Source organism: Magnolia sinica, chromosome 7 (genome assembly GCF_029962835.1).
Source record: "Magnolia sinica isolate HGM2019 chromosome 7, MsV1, whole genome shotgun sequence".
NCBI classification, from domain to species: Eukaryota; Viridiplantae; Streptophyta; class Magnoliopsida; order Magnoliales; family Magnoliaceae; genus Magnolia; species Magnolia sinica.
The window spans coordinates 9,150,572-9,167,334 of NC_080579.1; the positions used below are offsets into that span (position 1 = coordinate 9,150,572).

The 16,763-nt window shown below is 38.9% G+C and overlaps 1 protein-coding gene across 7 annotated transcripts; it reads left to right on the forward strand.

The window, feature by feature from the left end:
• Positions 1-3,644: 3,644 nt before the first annotated feature.
• On the forward strand, positions 3,645-15,629 carry LOC131251009 (uncharacterized). 7 transcript variants are annotated; one of them, XM_058251450.1, is made up of 6 exons: positions 3,645-3,859; positions 5,787-5,883; positions 9,460-9,879; positions 10,271-10,571; positions 11,966-12,088; positions 12,339-12,799. In XM_058251450.1, the coding sequence occupies exons 2-6, from the start codon at positions 5,807-5,809 to the stop codon at positions 12,480-12,482; spliced, it is 1,065 nt and encodes a 354-aa protein (XP_058107433.1). In that variant the 5' UTR covers positions 3,645-3,859; positions 5,787-5,806; the 3' UTR covers positions 12,483-12,799. The 7 variants fall into 7 exon arrangements, with proteins under 7 accessions (XP_058107433.1, XP_058107435.1, XP_058107436.1 ...); XM_058251449.1 differs by lacking the exon at positions 3,645-3,859 and adding an exon at positions 13,561-15,629 and having other exon boundaries at positions 4,219-5,883; positions 12,339-12,483; XM_058251448.1 differs by lacking the exon at positions 3,645-3,859 and adding an exon at positions 14,875-15,629 and having other exon boundaries at positions 4,219-5,883; positions 12,339-12,483.
• Positions 15,630-16,763: the final 1,134 nt, after the last annotated feature.

Consider the following 16,763-nt stretch of genomic DNA (forward strand, 5'->3'; position numbering starts at 1 on the left):
GTACAACCATCTAGACCGTCCAAATTTCTGACCTACTTACGATGGAGCATAATCTAAAATTTAAACTGTGAAGATGATGGTAACCATTTGATTTTCACCTAACATTTGAACCTCGTACTATTTTACTTCGGCCATCCATTTGATAGCCTTCAATTCAACGGTTAGGATTGCTTGATGAGAGTGATATTATACTTATATTTCATTCACAATGTGCCCCACAACTTGATTGGTCTGGATAGCCGTACATGAGTGCCCCATTTGAGGAAAGATGAGTCACCACCATTTTAAAAAATGGTGGTTAACTATATAAGACTTTGTCCTGGGACTGGGAGCCACGAGCCAGCAATGTCAATGCCGATGTCGGTCATGGACAGTATTGCACGGGTTTTCTAGAATACATCCTGACGTATGTTACAGGATACATCTGCACGTTAACCTTTGATTTTGGGTCATCTTTTGAGTGATCCAAACCGTTAAATGATAATTTTCACCTTCTATAGTGACATAAAAGAATATTTTATTAGAATATGTAGACCTTTGATCGTTGAAATCAGTGGATGGCCATTGGTCTGACACAATGGCCCATATATTGCATGGGTTGGCCGGATTTTCAGGATATGTTTTCGTGGAGGGCTCACCTTTTGACGGTTCAGATGTCACACGAAATTGATAGGTTGGCTAGCGTGAATATACAACAAATCATCAAGGTGGGCCCCACGGTAAGATTATTACCCACTAACGTGTTATGCGAGTAACGACAAATCAACCTCGTCAAGATGAGACACCATGATGGAGGATTGCCTGCCACAGACTGTCGGAGGATCTACCTGCAACAGAAGCTGGTTGGGGCCCACTGTGATATTCGTGAGAAATCCACACCGTCCATCCATTTTTCTATGTTGACTTAGACATTAGTATGAAAATGAAGAAAGATCCAATATTCATGTGGGCCGCACGACTGGAAACAGTGAGGGTTGAACGTTCATAGTCGAAACCTCCTTGGGTCCATCGTGATGTTTATATGTCATCCATACCGACATACCATCCATAACGTTGTTACTACCGGTATGAACCGAAAACACTCAAATTTTAGCTGGTCCAAAATTTCTGTGGCCCGATGAATATTTCAATGGTGGACGTTCAAATCTTACTGTTTCCCGTCTTGAGGTTCACTTGATTTTTGGATCCACTTGATTTTTGGGACCATGTACTAAAATGACCTGAAAAAACGAATGGACGGGTGGATTTATCATGAAACTCATGGTGGGCCCCATCCAGCTGTGTCGCAGGAAAGTTCCTGTGACAGGCTGTAGCAGGCAATCCGCGTGCCAGGCACTTCGTAGACAATGGCAGACTGCGATTCAAATTACGTTTAAATGGCGTGACCCACTCCAGATTGAGCGCGGCTTCGGTGGATCACCAGATCCACCAACGGCAGTGGATTCCTGATTGTTGAGCCAATCTTAATTTACAAAAATTAAATCCACGCCGTCCATCCGTTTTGAAATATTATTTTAGGACATGATACATAAAATAAATTTGATAAAAATCTCAGATGGACCACATAATAGGAAAGAGTGAAGATTAACCATTAAAAACTTTGTGAGCCAAAATAGTTTTTGATCAAGTTTATATTTATTTTATCTGTTCATCCAGTTATTTTTGTCCTTATCAACAGTTTGGATGGAAAATAAATATTTTTTTGGTCCCCAAGAATGTTTTAATGGTCGGTATTTAATCACCACTTTTTCCTATAGTGTGGTCGTTCGAAGACTTTATTCTAATTATTTTTTTGGATCACTTATTAAAATTATCTTTAAAAACGTATGGACAGCGTGGATTAATTATAAATACGTCACTGTGGGCTCCACTATCAGTAATCCACCCACTTCGGTGGATCCCAAGCTGGCTCGGGAGTTGATTAGGTGCGGCCCCAGCGGTACTGATGATGGTACGGACATGACCGTGGGGCCACATAGATGTATTTATTCTATATCCACACCGTCCATCCGTTTTTCCATATTATTTTACTAGATATCCAGATAATAATAAGATTAAGTCATATGGAGCATATTATGGGAAATAGTGGCGATTGAACGCCCTACCATTAAAAAATTCCTAGGGCCCACCGAAATCTTTATTGTAATGTTTATTTTCCATCCAACATTTTAATAAGGTCATATAAAAATGTCTTAACGAAATAAAAAACAAATATTGACTTGATCCAAAACGTTTTCATTTCATTAATGGTCATTCACTACTTTTACCTATGTTATGGTCCACCTGAAATTGGATCTACTTTATTTTTGGGTTCATGAACTAAATTGATATAAAAAAACAGATGGACGGAGTGGATATTGAATAAATATATTGAGGTGGGCCCCATGGTAAGGACCGTACTGTCTTAGGTAAGGCCGAGGCCGCACTAATCAGCTACCAGCCGCCTCCTCTTGGGGTTCTAGATAGCTCATGAGTCATGATACTAAAAAGAGTGATTTCAGACCGATTGACTATTTTTCATCTCAGCCGTCCATAAAAGTGGTCATCAATCCTCTAGTTAATCAATCACATCTGCGTAAATTTTGATTATGATCCATCTAGAGTAAGACCCACAGCTTGGACAGTTTAATAAGAGCCAATCGTATCCCATCTTTACAATTCCTTAGTGCCTGTGTATCAACCATAAACTTACCAGAGTTTCAAAGTTTTTCTCATACTTGCTAAAGAGGCCTGTCACGTGCCGGGCCTGGAGTAGGTATCGGCCCATGTTTTGAACTGTTTCGGGCCGGGCCTATTCAAATTTGATTTTCAGGTCCGAGCCCGGCCCATTGACACCCCTAATAGGGGGGCCGACCTGATGAACACGTGATCTGACACGTGTGGGCACGTCATGTCTTCTACACGTGTTTTGCACGTTCAGTGCAGCACGCTTGTGCCAGATCCAGAACGTTTATGACGAGATGTCATCAAACTGGTGACGTCGTCAGGTGGGCCACACATGATGGTAAGAAATGGGTAATGAACGGTCCATAATCAATGCACGTGAGCAACCCGGTGAATGGGATGGCCTAGATTTAGACCCAGGGAACCTTGACAGGGAGACCCGATGGATATAGCATCCCACATCTCTTACACGAGTGCAAAAGGCACGTGCGAAAACTTTCTCAGGCGACCGCATGTTCATCGTACCTCCACCTCGCGCCACGTGTCAACCTATCCTCCAACCTCGCACATGACCGGTCTCCCAAACGAGTAAGCACGTATGACGCGGAGCTAGCTGTCGTGAAATCCCAACCCCCCAGCTGTCCACTATTTTCGAAATGACCAAAACAGCCCTACGACAGGCATGCGCTGGCCCGCTTTTCCTAAGGGCATTTCGTTATTTCAAATAAATCACAGGGGTATTATGGGAAAATGTTCCAATCCAAAAGCCCCGTGTTCCGTGTGTAACGTGAACGTGCCACGAAAGCTCTCACCACCACAAACTGGCTATGTACACTGACTTTTACCGAACAGACGGATGAGGGCCTCTCCTTGTGCCACGTGGGCCAATCACGAGAGAGATTTAGATGGAGGAATTTCAGCCACTAATTCCACTCCTCACTTCTCAGCCACAAACAGAGCTCAATAAAAGCCAGCCACTAACTGCAGAGTTCACAAGCATCCAGCTCCTCGCTCGACCTCAAAAAATTAGGCCCTTCTAAGCTTTCTATAATCACTCGTCAATCATTTTACTTGAGATTGGACCGATCAATCGCTCGATCCTCACCGTTGGTTCGCATTCTCCATTCAAGATCTCAACTGGGTTTTTCTCCCTTTGTCCTTTGGAGCTTTTTCCGCCGTGGATCGGCCATAGGAGGTGCGTTCATTTTTCGCTTGCTGCTGCTAATGAATGGAAAATGGGCATTTTGTGGAAATCCAAGACATGGATTTTATTTTATTTTTTTTTATAATTATTTGGATTGATAGTAATTGTGATTCTTTTGCTACAATTACCTGTTCATGAATTTTCGAAGTTTGGAATGGTATCTCTGTTATTTTATTTGTTTATTTGGTATACGGCCCGCATGTTTGATCGCGGCCGGTAACTGATTGAAAGAATGGTGGATGATGGAAATCGAAGATGTGGGTCTTTCTATCATTTGGATTGGTAGAAGCTTCATTCTATGGTTGTGATTGTTTTGGGTTTAGTTTTGTCGGTATGATGCAATGGTACCCAAATCGCCAACCTCCCTACATTTTCCATTCCGAATTGTGCAGTCCAGATTATGGATCATCCATGGATTGAAGACTCAATGATCCAAACCAGTTCGTTCGGTCCAGAGTTGATTTGGGGCTTGCCTGACATGGGGCGACTCGTCCGACTTGGGTAGATTTTCAATGTTGACTCAGTGGTCCTAAACTGGACTCGATCGAGTCCAAGTCAATTTGGATGAGTCAGCAATCCATGGGGTCATTTATGATCCGGATCGCTGCTTTTGCCGACTTAAAATTAAGGTTTACACTAATACGTTGATGAACCTAGAATTTCAAATTCTATCATGAGTTTTGCTAAGCCCAGATGCATGTGGAAGGGAGCGCATCTACATTTTTCCGCTCCGAATTGTGTGGTCCTGATTATGGGTCACTCATGGATTGAAGACTCGATGGCTCAAACTGGCTTGTTTGGTCCCAAGTTGAGCTCGGACTCACGCGACTCAGTCGGTGACTTGTTTGAGCTGGGCATATTTTCAATTTCTGTCTTGTGGTTCCAAACCGGATCAGACTTGATTGAGTCGAAGTCGGCTCGGATGAGTCGCATCCAACTTGGATTGGTCAACAATTGATAGGATCATTTACGATTTGCATCGAGGTCCTATTTGGATTACTAATTGCCATGGTAAGGTAAAAGAAAAGTGTCATCATTATGATTTTACCACCACCAAACCAAACACAAGAATCATTAGTCAAATACAGATGTTTCCAGGAGATAGGGCTATCAACGGGCCGGGCCTGAGGATGGCCTCGGCCTAGATTTTGAATTGTTTCAGGCTTGGCCGTCGGGCAGGGCCTATTTAAAAATTTGGTTTTGGCAGGCCCGAACCCCGCCCATTGATGGCTCCACTAGGAGACAGGTAAAAGAATTTGTAATCATTGCAATTTTCCATGACATTACCATTGAAATCTTGAAAACAAACAGCGATGATTTGACATTGAAGTAATAGAAAAATGCCATCATTACGATTTTACCACTGATAAACCAAACACGGGAATCGGCAGTCAAATGTAGATATTATCAAGAGACAGGTAAAGAAATTATAATCATCGCACTTTTCCTTTACAATACGGTTTGCAATATTATGTTGATTAAGCTATAATTTCAAATTATATGTTAAACATGAGGATTGCTATGCCCAGATGCATGCGCAAGGGATCGCATCTACATGCCACTCAATGTGCCAACAGGGAGAATGTGTTTCAAGTCCAGGTCCCACTGTGTAGATAGCCCTGCCCAAAAATCAGGCCAATCCACTCATCAAATATGGCCATGTTAGAAACAAAAGAATGGCTTACTAGAACTTGCATTTTTTAATTAAAAATAAAAATAAAAATCTAGCCATCTATTTGTTTCAAATCGTAGCTCAACCGATCAGCTGAGGTCCGATTTTTGGTCAAGGCCATCCGCAACGTGGGACCCATCTGATGAACAGCTTGGACATAGAGATTTATGATGATAGCATTCGCCATTTCCTATATAAATTACAACACCGATTTTTCGATGCATAACTATTATGTATACTTGGTAGTATGTACTGGAGCGACCCGCATGATCCTTGCGTGTGGAGGAAGTTGCGTACCACATAACCATTCTCATAATACATACCAGAGCGACGAGGAATTCAGGTAATGTCAGTATGAAGTTCACATGCTCGTTCTTCACTTTTAAATGGATTTTTTTTTTTTTTTGAAAAATCATTTTTGTTGAAAGTCCAAGAAATGAGTTTTGCATCATTTCGATTGCTAGAAATTTTGATTATATGGTTTTGATTGTCTATGCGTGGATTTCGAGATTTTGGGTTAGGTTGTTATCATTGCTGTTTAATGAATGAAATATCACAACCAATGGAAATGCTAGAAATTGGATTTTGATCATTTGTTGGTTAAATTTTGATTTCGTAGCTGCGATTATCACTCCTGTTAAGATGGTATTAGTCTTTCTACCTATTTGTTTATTATATTCATGTGCTTTTTGTTGCTATTAGATGAGTGACAAATACATTTTTGATGGAATTTCAAGATATGTTTTTTAGCATTTAGATTGCAAGAAGCTTTCTATACTTTTGATTGCCTGCACATGAATTTGAGATTCTGGGATTTGTCTGTTTACTCAGTGTTTTATTTAGTATGACATTTACGGGCCTTTTAATTTTCTTTTAACATGTTTTCCCCTCATTCCGATCTTGTTTTGTTGTTATTTCTTCTAAAAATTACTTGCGTTCACATATTGGAATAGGGTTTTCTTGTTGTGTTTTCTCTTTATGAACATTTTTGAAATATCCTCTCCTTGTTGTTAATTTACTAAGAATAGGTTGCCTTGAGTTAATCCATGTAATATAAGATGTTCTACCAATTGCGAAGTTGTGATTTTTGGTTGGCTAGAAACCATTCAATTGGCCTGCCTTTCAATGATCAGAAGCATTTATCTTGTGAGAGCCATCATTTATTGGTCCTGCCCAAAGGAACCTTTCACATTCGAAAATCTCATCCATACAAGAAATGGATTGTTTATCGCTGAATGTGGACCATTGGCTGCCAATTGGATAGTTAAGATTGCCCCCGGAGAGGAGGCCTATACATGATGGGGTCCACCTGATGAATTTTCTTGATTTTGGAAAGGTGAGCTCCACCAGTGGTGTTTTTGGGCCAAACAAAACACCATTTAGTTCGACGAATTGTCGTGTAATAACTCCTTTTAGACATGTCTCCTCATTAGAAATTTTTTTAGGGGGAAGAGCATCTTTGCATTCCATTCTTTTGAAGATTAAAATATTATATTAAATAAACATAAATCATGTTTGGTTCAAACTCTTTTTTTAGGGGGAAGAGCATCTTTGCATTCCTAATTATATTAAATAAAAACTCAAACCGCTTCATCGCATTGAGGAAAAGATGCTTCTAGCACATGTGCAACTCAATTTGCAAGCCGCTCAAAATTAGTTTGGCAGTCATAAAAGGTACCTGTTTGTTGTAGTTTTGAGATTGCGGCATCTAAATCTTCATATTCGGTTGGTTCAAAATGAACGCATGAGGCCTTTACAAAATCAGCCCATTGCAAGGTCGCTTGCGTTTTCTCGTACCACTGATACCATCACACTGCATCTCTGTCCAAATGAAAGGATGCTAATAGAACTTTCTGATTCTCCGGCATGTTTTGAATCTTGAAAATTGTTCAGCGCCATAGACCCAACTAGTCAGATCTTTGCAACCAAAATTTTGGAAAGTCGAGATGCGTACCTTGCTTGGATAAGTACCATACTATTTCTATTGGGCCTACGGTTAGATCCACCTAATTCGTTCCTCATATCTCAATCATTAGTTAGATCCCCTCATTTTTTATCACCGACGGTGCCAATTGCTCATATTGGAGGCTCATTGTGAACATGGTGTTTTTTTTTAAATCTCTCGAACAAATCGGAATATTGTACTTGTTCTTCCAACTTTTTTACCTTGGCTTCCGTCGACTCCATCTGCTAAGCTTACATGTTAAGTTTGGGCTTCCACCGAATTGATGCTCTGATACCGAATGATATGGTCCTTACTTCAGAAGCAAGGACGGGTGCTTGATCCTCTTCGAGGGGGATATACGTTCTAGTGTTCAAGACACTTGATGTATGGAATCAACCTCTTTATTATTTGTTAAGAACTAAATATATAGGAAAAACCTAAGATCTATATCTGATAGCCCAAAGATAGGATCCATCAAGATTTGGATATCCCAAAGATACCAATAAATATGAAATATCACCTAATCCCACTGATCCTTATCTAATTAGGATTTTATATTTATATTTATATTTTATTTTATTTTCAGGACCTACCTATATGGGTCAGTTCTGGTTTAGGTCCACGTCCAAATCAACTGGGTTGGGTCGGGTCTAGACCCATGTATCTATTGGTTGGGTTTTGATTGGGTCTAAGTTGAGTTTGGTCCAATTTATAGTTCCCTATGTAATATAGACTCCCATAAAGCATCCAACTCCATGATTTCTTAAGTATGCTTTTTTTATGTATATATTTGCTTGAATACATCCCGACTTATTGCAATTAAGAATTTAAGATACTTTGGGAGTCCAGCCATTGGATTTTTATTTTTGTTTTTACAATGCCCCAAACCGTTTATATGATAGGACTGCTCTTGGATGGGGGATGTCGGAAAGAACTTACGGATTGAATATTTCTATCCTTTGATTATACAAAGGTTATGGTGACCATTCATGTTCAAAGCCAAAGAGCCAAATTATCGAAGTGTTGAACTAATCCAATTGAGAGCTATTATTTGTTGTTTTTCACCATAACAAGTGAGACTTGACATATTTATTAATGGTTTTTATCATTGGAAGCAAGACCTAGATTCAAACACTAAAGTTCTGATGCATCGTATTGCAATATTTCAGGATGTTTTTGAGCATACCTCTTAGATTTTAGCTAATTTCCTTAATTACCTTATCTGAAGGAATCTTAGGCACTGTTCTGGATTGGGTACGGGTTGCGTTGGTGTCAAGACCATTTGGGATGGTCCAAATCCAACCCATCTAAAAAGTCCAAGGCGGGTTGGTTTAGGTAAGCTCCAAGAGTTTCCAAACCCAAACCCAGTTCTAATTCAGATCCAGACCCGCTTATTATATGTCTGGTCCAATGACCCGTTTGGATCAAACCAACCGTTTTGCAACCCTAATTCTTTTGTTCAAGGGTAACAGTTGATATAAGCAGTTGCATGATTGTATTAGTCTTTCATATATTGTATGATAGATTTTCTGTATGGGTACAGATACAGTCTTTTCATTTGTTTTTTTGCTCAGAATTAGATGTGATGTGAAACTATGGTTATTAAAGAGTGCTTCTGATTTGCAAACAAGAAAGATCACTTAAGCGGTGTTTGGACGCACCATTGAATAGGATCAAATTGCAGTAATTTATTCGATAGAGAGGAAATGACCAGATTTTAGTTACTTTTGCAACCCAAATAGCTGGGACACAGCAATGATGTTGATCAGGGCTTAGTCTCTCAGTATGAATGCCGTGCAAAGTAATTGCAATATGGTCATCAACACTTTATTGAAATAACTATTGCAATTGAAATCATCAGTGCATCCAAACACAGCTTTAGATAAACTGGATGGAAATTCAAATAAGTGTGAGATAGGTCTTGTAACAAGCATCTAAACATTTTCAGATTGTTCAAATGGACTGGTATATCAGAAGAGAAAGCAACGATTGCATTGTTCCAAGGAAACCCAATACAGCAGCCATGCTTCGCGAGGACGGAAGATTTTCATCACCAGATGAATGGCTGCAATGGGGTGTAACAGCAGCTGAAAGTTTCAGATTACCGAACAACTGTAGCACCAAAGTGGCAAAGCCGACCATGGAAGAATTTGACTTTGACAGACAAATCTTGTCCATTGAATCCAACCACGTCCCTTCCATTCACGAAAGCGAAAGCTCTGTAAACTACAGTGCTTGTGGAGACTTCTCTTTTGTTGATTATAGCACACCGAATTCAGATAATTCTTCACAAAACGGGCAGGGATTTTCAAATGCTTGGCCTGATTACCAGCTACAGAACATGTGTGAGAGCATCGACGGCCTAGGCGGCATGTTGATGGATGACATTTTCTTGTATGTGATCATTTCTGGAGTTCTTAAGATTCTTGGTTTAATGCCTGTAGTAATTATGTAGTTTCAAAAATTCTTCAGAATCATAATTCGATGTTAGGTAGCATTTGGATGCACCATTGAATAATTGCAATTATTAGTTCGATGAGGCAGAAATGACCAAATTAGAATTAACTTACCATCCATATTGCAAGAGTATGCCCCAAATTGCAATTATGTTACTTTCTAGTAGGACCTGAAAGAGCGTAGTTACAGGTCGGATATTTCCTCTATATTGAACTGATTATTGGAGTTCAATTGAATGGTGCATCCAAACTTGGCCTTAAACTTTCATTTTCATAAATGGGGTCATATGATTTTCTGTCATCTCAATTCGTACATTTCAAATGTGCAGGGATTCATTACTCAAAGAAGACGCACGGGACGTGGAATATCCACACCAACCCGCATGCGTAGTTCTCGATTCTGAATGGAGCTTGATGTCAAGTGAGAATCTTTTTTCAGACATGATTGTAGATTCACAGAGAACCGTGAAAGGATCATCACGTACTGATGGTTCAAAGCATCTTCAAGAGAGTAGCTTTTCTCTACCAACAGGCAACCTATCAGATGATCAAGATGGAAAGGAAGATCACCCACCATCCTGTTTTGTTCCGGATTATTCCGAGGGAACTGAAAGTTTGCCAACCATAAAGGTGAGATATCTCATATACAGTTATGGCAAAGGTCTTTATGGATTGATGAGTAAAATCTAACTCCATGGAGCAATTGTTTGAGTTTTCAAAGTTCAAAAGTATGTGTGGCCTAATTGTTCAAGCTTCTTGAATGATTTGATCCATTTTTCCAGGTTTTTAGGGAAAAACAAGTCACTTCACTTGACCCAATCATTGATCTTAGCGGGTTATTCAAGTACACTATGATTCAAAGAGCATTCTATGAAAATCACTGTTTTTGTTGTTAGACGGCATTATTGTTGAAGTAGAGAAAATCCATTATGTTAGAATAAGCATACATATGGGTATGGAATCGATTAGGGCCCTGGTATGGAATCGATTAGGGCCCTTACGAACTTAATTAGAAAAAGTCTATTTTAAATTACATGTTTTTGTTAAAAAAAGAAAAAAGAAAAAAAACTCATACATTGATCAAACGTTTAAAACCATGTATATTTCAAAACTCATTTCTGTTTGTGAAAACCGAATTAAACACGTTTTATTTATTAAAAAAATTCTGGGGGTAATATAAAAGATAGAGATGCGTGGTCGCCGCCCAGTGATAAAATTGAGTGGAGGGTGAAATTTTTTAATAGAGACCCATTAATTTTAATGAGGATTACTTGAAAAGAGAGGATTTGAGAGAGGCAAGGAACCCCATTTAGCTATCTATGATAGACAGACTATGTATCAACACTGAGATCATGGGATCGAGTGCCCATGTGGTGAAAGTGTGGGTGTATCCCAAAAAAAAAAAAACCCCATTTAGCTATCTATGTTCATACATATATACATTTTAGGTATTTTAATTATTTTTTTGTATTTTAACCTATTTATATATAATATATACTATTATATACGCATTGGGACTCAACTCATGGCTCAATGGTAGATAAGAGTGTGTTTCAACATTGAGGTTATGGGTTTGAGTGCCCATGTGGTGTGTGTGTGTGTGTGTGTGTGTGTGTGTGTGTGTGTGTGTGCACGCACGTTGTGTGTAATATAATATAATATATACATGCATATAGCGTTTTTTTCACCTTTCTTTTTTTTTTTTTTAGTCACAACTGCTTTAAACTGGAACTTTTCAGTCTCCAATTTTTTTTTGGCTTTTCCTTTTTTTCTACGGCATTTCTATGAATGAGATTAAGTTAAACACAAACATTTCCCACACCCTTTTTTGACCGTCTGCCATTTTTCTAACTATGCTCATGAATCCTAGTTGAGTTTCAAGCTTCAAATACATCACTCTTAATTCTCCTTGCATTTTTTTTTCATAGATCATCTTCATTCCACTTACAGTACATTGAAACCCATGGCTATTGTTGAAATTCAATGAAGCAGAAGGTTTAAGCAGATAACTTGATTATGTACAGGCACCATCGATCGCAGTATTGAACCCCACTCAACTAAAGAAATCTGGCGATGCGGCTTCAGATGTCGATGAAGAATCCATGGAGGCAACAGTGCTCCAAGAGCTCGTAGATGTAATGAGACAGGTAAAAGTGATGGGACAATTGAAGCTTTGATAAATTAGAGTGTGTTTGGATGCTCACTTGCTTGTATACTTTTACAAAGTGAAACCACTAATTGCAATTCCATGCGTTTCAAGTTAGATTTGTAACCAATCTAGCTAGCCTCACCTTGGTTGGTCATTTACTATTTATTGAATTGATATTGTGATTTAAACAACTGAAGATCCAAACACAATCTTAGACGTAATTCCTAATGGATTTGTGTCCTGAACAGATGAACCAGAACACCCGAATTGGCTTTCGGGATGCCTTTTACCGTCTAGCTAAGGACTTGAAACAAAGACATGAATCAAATGAAAGAAGTGCTGAATTCATCATGGATGAGCCCTCTAGTGCAACAATCACAATGAAATATTGAGGTATGCCGTTTACCCTTTGTTTTGTGTGGTGGAAAGGAAGCAAGCATGGGGCCGAGTGTTCTTCTTCATACAATCAAGCGGTTCATGTTTCATAGATTAAGGAATTAGTTTCATCTTTCATTTTTTTTCTAGTTGTAGTTTGCAATGGTAAGATGTTTTCTACCACCATTTGTTTGAGGAATGCTAGTATCGCATACAGAATATCATGTAAAAATGTCACATATGGCTCCATTGGAAGACATGGCCCACATCTGCAAGACTTAAACATCTTCAGATTGTAAAATCGTGAAGCAATGAAATCATTGGTTGCCACAAATGAACATGTCTTTATGGTTATTTTTTTCAGAGTGATATAGAAAAAACTAAAATAATATTAGGAGAATATGAAAGAAGAAGTGGGATGTGATCAAATCTTTGCTTTTGACCATACCGCACTAAGAAATATGGAAAAACATCGCCATAATACCACAAAACATTTTGTTGTTGTTTAGGGTGTGTTTGGTTGCGAAAAAATATTATGATATTTCATGATTAATCAGTCTAATTAATCATGAAATATCATGATATTTGTTGCAATCAAACGCACCCTCAGAGAAATAAACATATTCTTGTAATTCCAAGTTCCAAAGCTAAAAGTCCCACTAAATGAAATGGAAACACTCGATTCTCAATGTATGTGAAATTGTCGACCACTTTCAATTGTGTCGACATCTTCATTTCCATTATAACTATTGCCATTGGTGTCATCCATGCATTGTATACCTTGAAATGATACAAAGCTATTAAAAAAAAAAAAAATCACTCCCCAAAATTCAAATCATGAAGCATAAGATTTTAAATAGCTTTGGAGAATGGGATTTAAACATAAGAATCAAATTGTTTCCCATGAGATTTTTTTTTTCCTGAATTGTGAGATTCAGATCATAACCGTCCATATGATGGACCACAAACAAAAATCATATTCGGACAATGCTAGTTGCTCGATGGAGCACTTCTATCCACTGAATGTGAATAATTGGTCTCCTTTTCATGGCTGTGAACTAAAGGATTATTTTATTTTATTTTTGGCAATTCAAGGTAGGTAATATATGGTATTGAGGAAAATCTTCCCACCATCCTGTAAGCCTCTATGCAAGTTTAGTGCCAATTGGGAGGACCCAAGCGCCCTTCATACGTCATTCGGGCTAGGGAGATGAATCTGTCATTCCAAAATCCAGATTGAATGTTTTAGAATCATCCAGCTGGTGTAAATATTGGCATATGGCCCATCCATGATGGGCCCTGCCAGGCGAGTGGTCCAGATGTTTTACATGTGTCATGTGTCTGATGGAGGTTCACATGCTAATTTCAGGCGATCTATGCATGTGAGATCAGCATTCATCCTTCTTGTTTTTATAATTTCTCATTCCAAACAAAACAGAGCGTTGCTGAAGTGCATTTCCTGCCGTGTACATGAAAAACTGGGATTTTCAATGTGAGGGATCGCCATGTAGGTGGGTCGTAGCCAAAAATCACACTGATTGTGCAATCCTAACCATCTCATTGTGTTTTTTGCCGACTGTTGCTCATTTTTTTCCTCAACTTTGAGTGAACAATCCATTTGCAGGCCCTTGATTGGAAAGATATCATAGTTTGATCCGTTGCTTTCTTTTGGGCCATGGCCCATCTACTCAATGGCCCATAAAAAACCAGGTTGTGTTCCTATCATGCAAACACATTTACAAAATTCATCACAACAAATTGAAATTTGAACACTGTTGTCAGATGTCTTCAATCTGACTGAGATCAAGGGTTTGTCGATGCCATCGATAGACCACTCAATGCCATTGAGAAAATCTAGAAAAATCTCAGTTGTTCACTGTACAATTTTGGAGTTGTTATTCTATGCCATCAAAGGTAGCTTCGATGTCATCGACTGGTCTTCGATGGCTGTCGATGCCATTGAAGGTCTCATCGAAGGTGCGTGCGGAACTGTGTGAGTGTGCGATTTGTTTCTAATTCCAGTTGTGATAGTAAATATATCGGGTGTAATCGGGATTAAGGTATTCTAAGTGAATGTGAAGATGTTCCTAAGGTGTTCCAAAGTAAAGCTAGGATTTTGAGAAAGGATTTTGGTGTTGTTCGGATCGATAAGTCCATCCATCTCTTGTAATATTGCTTCGTAGTGGATTGTTTGTCGCTTTGTGCTGTGGTTTTTTCCCGCAAGAGTTTTTCCACATAAAAATCTTTGTTTGTGTTTGATTTCACCTTGTTTGATTGAATTCGGGTTTGCTTCTGTGCGATCTCCAACAAAAACTGCCCAAATCACTTTCTTAACAACTTTCGAACATTTATGACCGTGCGGGTAGAACTGTTTGCTCTGTTGATCAAAATACAACAGTTGATCCTCAGGTTTGGTAGGACGAATCAATGGGACCATGACGACGTGATGCATCCTAAACTGAACTGCGGCCACCAGACCTTTCATGCGCAGCATTGATACATCTCAACAGGGAAGAACTTGAGATACCCACATCAAACAGTTACAGTTTGAATCAGCCCACAGCCATCCCTTGCCCCCATTTGCCGGCGTCCTTACATCCAACATCAGCAGTCCGCCAGTATATGGATTTTCAAGATACCAGAATATATTCTAGATATAAGTTGTCATCAGGACAGCAATGTCGGCCCTGCCAGCAACAAATACATTGTTTCAACAAACAGTTCTGCACAGCGAATTCAACTGAAATGAACAAATAGCAACCTGAGAAAGCTGTTGTTCATTAATGGTTGCCTTTGCGGATGCCCCATGCATGCCGAATTGGCACACATGCGCAAGATCCCGCTGGCTCTTTAAATGGGTACCAGTATTCATATGACCTGACCCAAGATCAGTCTCCTATCAGGTGGGCCATGCCTGTAAGCTGAAACTGTCCACTTGCTGTCGACTGTAGCTGATTGTGTAATATAGAAGGAACTTCACATAGAGCTACTACTGATAAAAGGCAATCCAAGAACTTTCTTTATATATATTAGAGATCATGAGATTGTAAAGTTATTGTAATATAAATGCGAAAAATACAATAGAAGATTGGACCACTGGTGTGATCACATTCGATTGAAATGGGCGATCAGTTGGATACGGATTAGCAACTTGAGATGTTTAATGGTTGTCTTTGAGGAATGCTCCTTTGGAATGTTTTCCAAGCACCATTTTCAAGCATGATGTTTTTTTTTTTAGAATTATGCAAAATGAATTATGGTAATAATAGATTATCCATAATTTATTATTTAGTTGATAATGAGCCATCCAAACGAGCCATTAAAACACAAATAGATTACTTTGTAAATATGAAATAACCATTGATCTTGAAAGATGAACCATAAAAGAATAGATTCTTGGATGCCTGTAAGTTTTATTAGTTGTAAAAGGTTTACAGGTAAGTCACTCACATGTGGTGGATGGATTAAAATTTTCACTTGTGAGTTATAACCTGTAAATCACTTGCAACTTTTCAGTCCACTTGAAATCTTGAGAAAAATAAGTGATTTATCTTTAAACAACTCGCACCCACAACTTGTTTATAACTAAAAAATTTACGAGCATCCAAACTGCTCCTAAATTTTCATAAGATTTAAATAATAATAATAATAATAATAATAATAGAGGTCTCCGACAAGAAGTTAGCAAGAATGAGCTGTATTGGACGCATTGAGAATCCAAGTATTAATTTGAAGAATGCCTTCAACTGGCCAATCCAAAAATCTTAAAACCATCAATAGTTCACCTGATGATACCACCAAATACCTTTCACCGTTGGATCAGGCCCCATAAACATAAAGTACAACTTTTCTGTGATTGACATACATCATACAACGGTCCATTAAAATATATGATGTTATAGTTAAGGTTGGAAGCTGATCCGACCCTCAAGGGGCAGGGCTTGAGCCACTAAACTTAGCTTGATAGCTGGGCTAGGGCTTGAAATCCATTTTGCCAGATAATTTTAGGGCATGAACCCAGAAATGAAGATCTGATGCTCAAGTGGACCACATTACTGGAAACACAGGGATAATGACATCCACCGTTGAAACCTTCCTAGGGCCCACCGTAATGTTTATTTTCCATCCAAAATGTTTATAAGGTCCATGGATGAAAGGAAGACACGAATATTAGTTTGATCCAAAACTTTAAGGACGAGCTGGCAAAACGGATGAACGGCGTGGATATAAAACACATACATCATGGTGGGCCCTACAGAGCCCAATACATCACCACACCACCTCTGGAGGTGGTGTAA

Coding starts and splice junctions, on each gene's coding strand:
- LOC131251009 (XM_058251449.1), top strand. CDS start 5,708: ATGATGATAGCATTCGCCATTTCCTATATAAATTACAACACCGATTTT. Junction 5,884..9,459: donor CAGAGCGACGAGGAATTCAG/GTAATGTCAGTA, acceptor CTGGTATATCAG/AAGAGAAAGCAACGATTGCA. Junction 10,572..11,965: donor AAAGTTTGCCAACCATAAAG/GTGAGATATCTC, acceptor GATTATGTACAG/GCACCATCGATCGCAGTATT.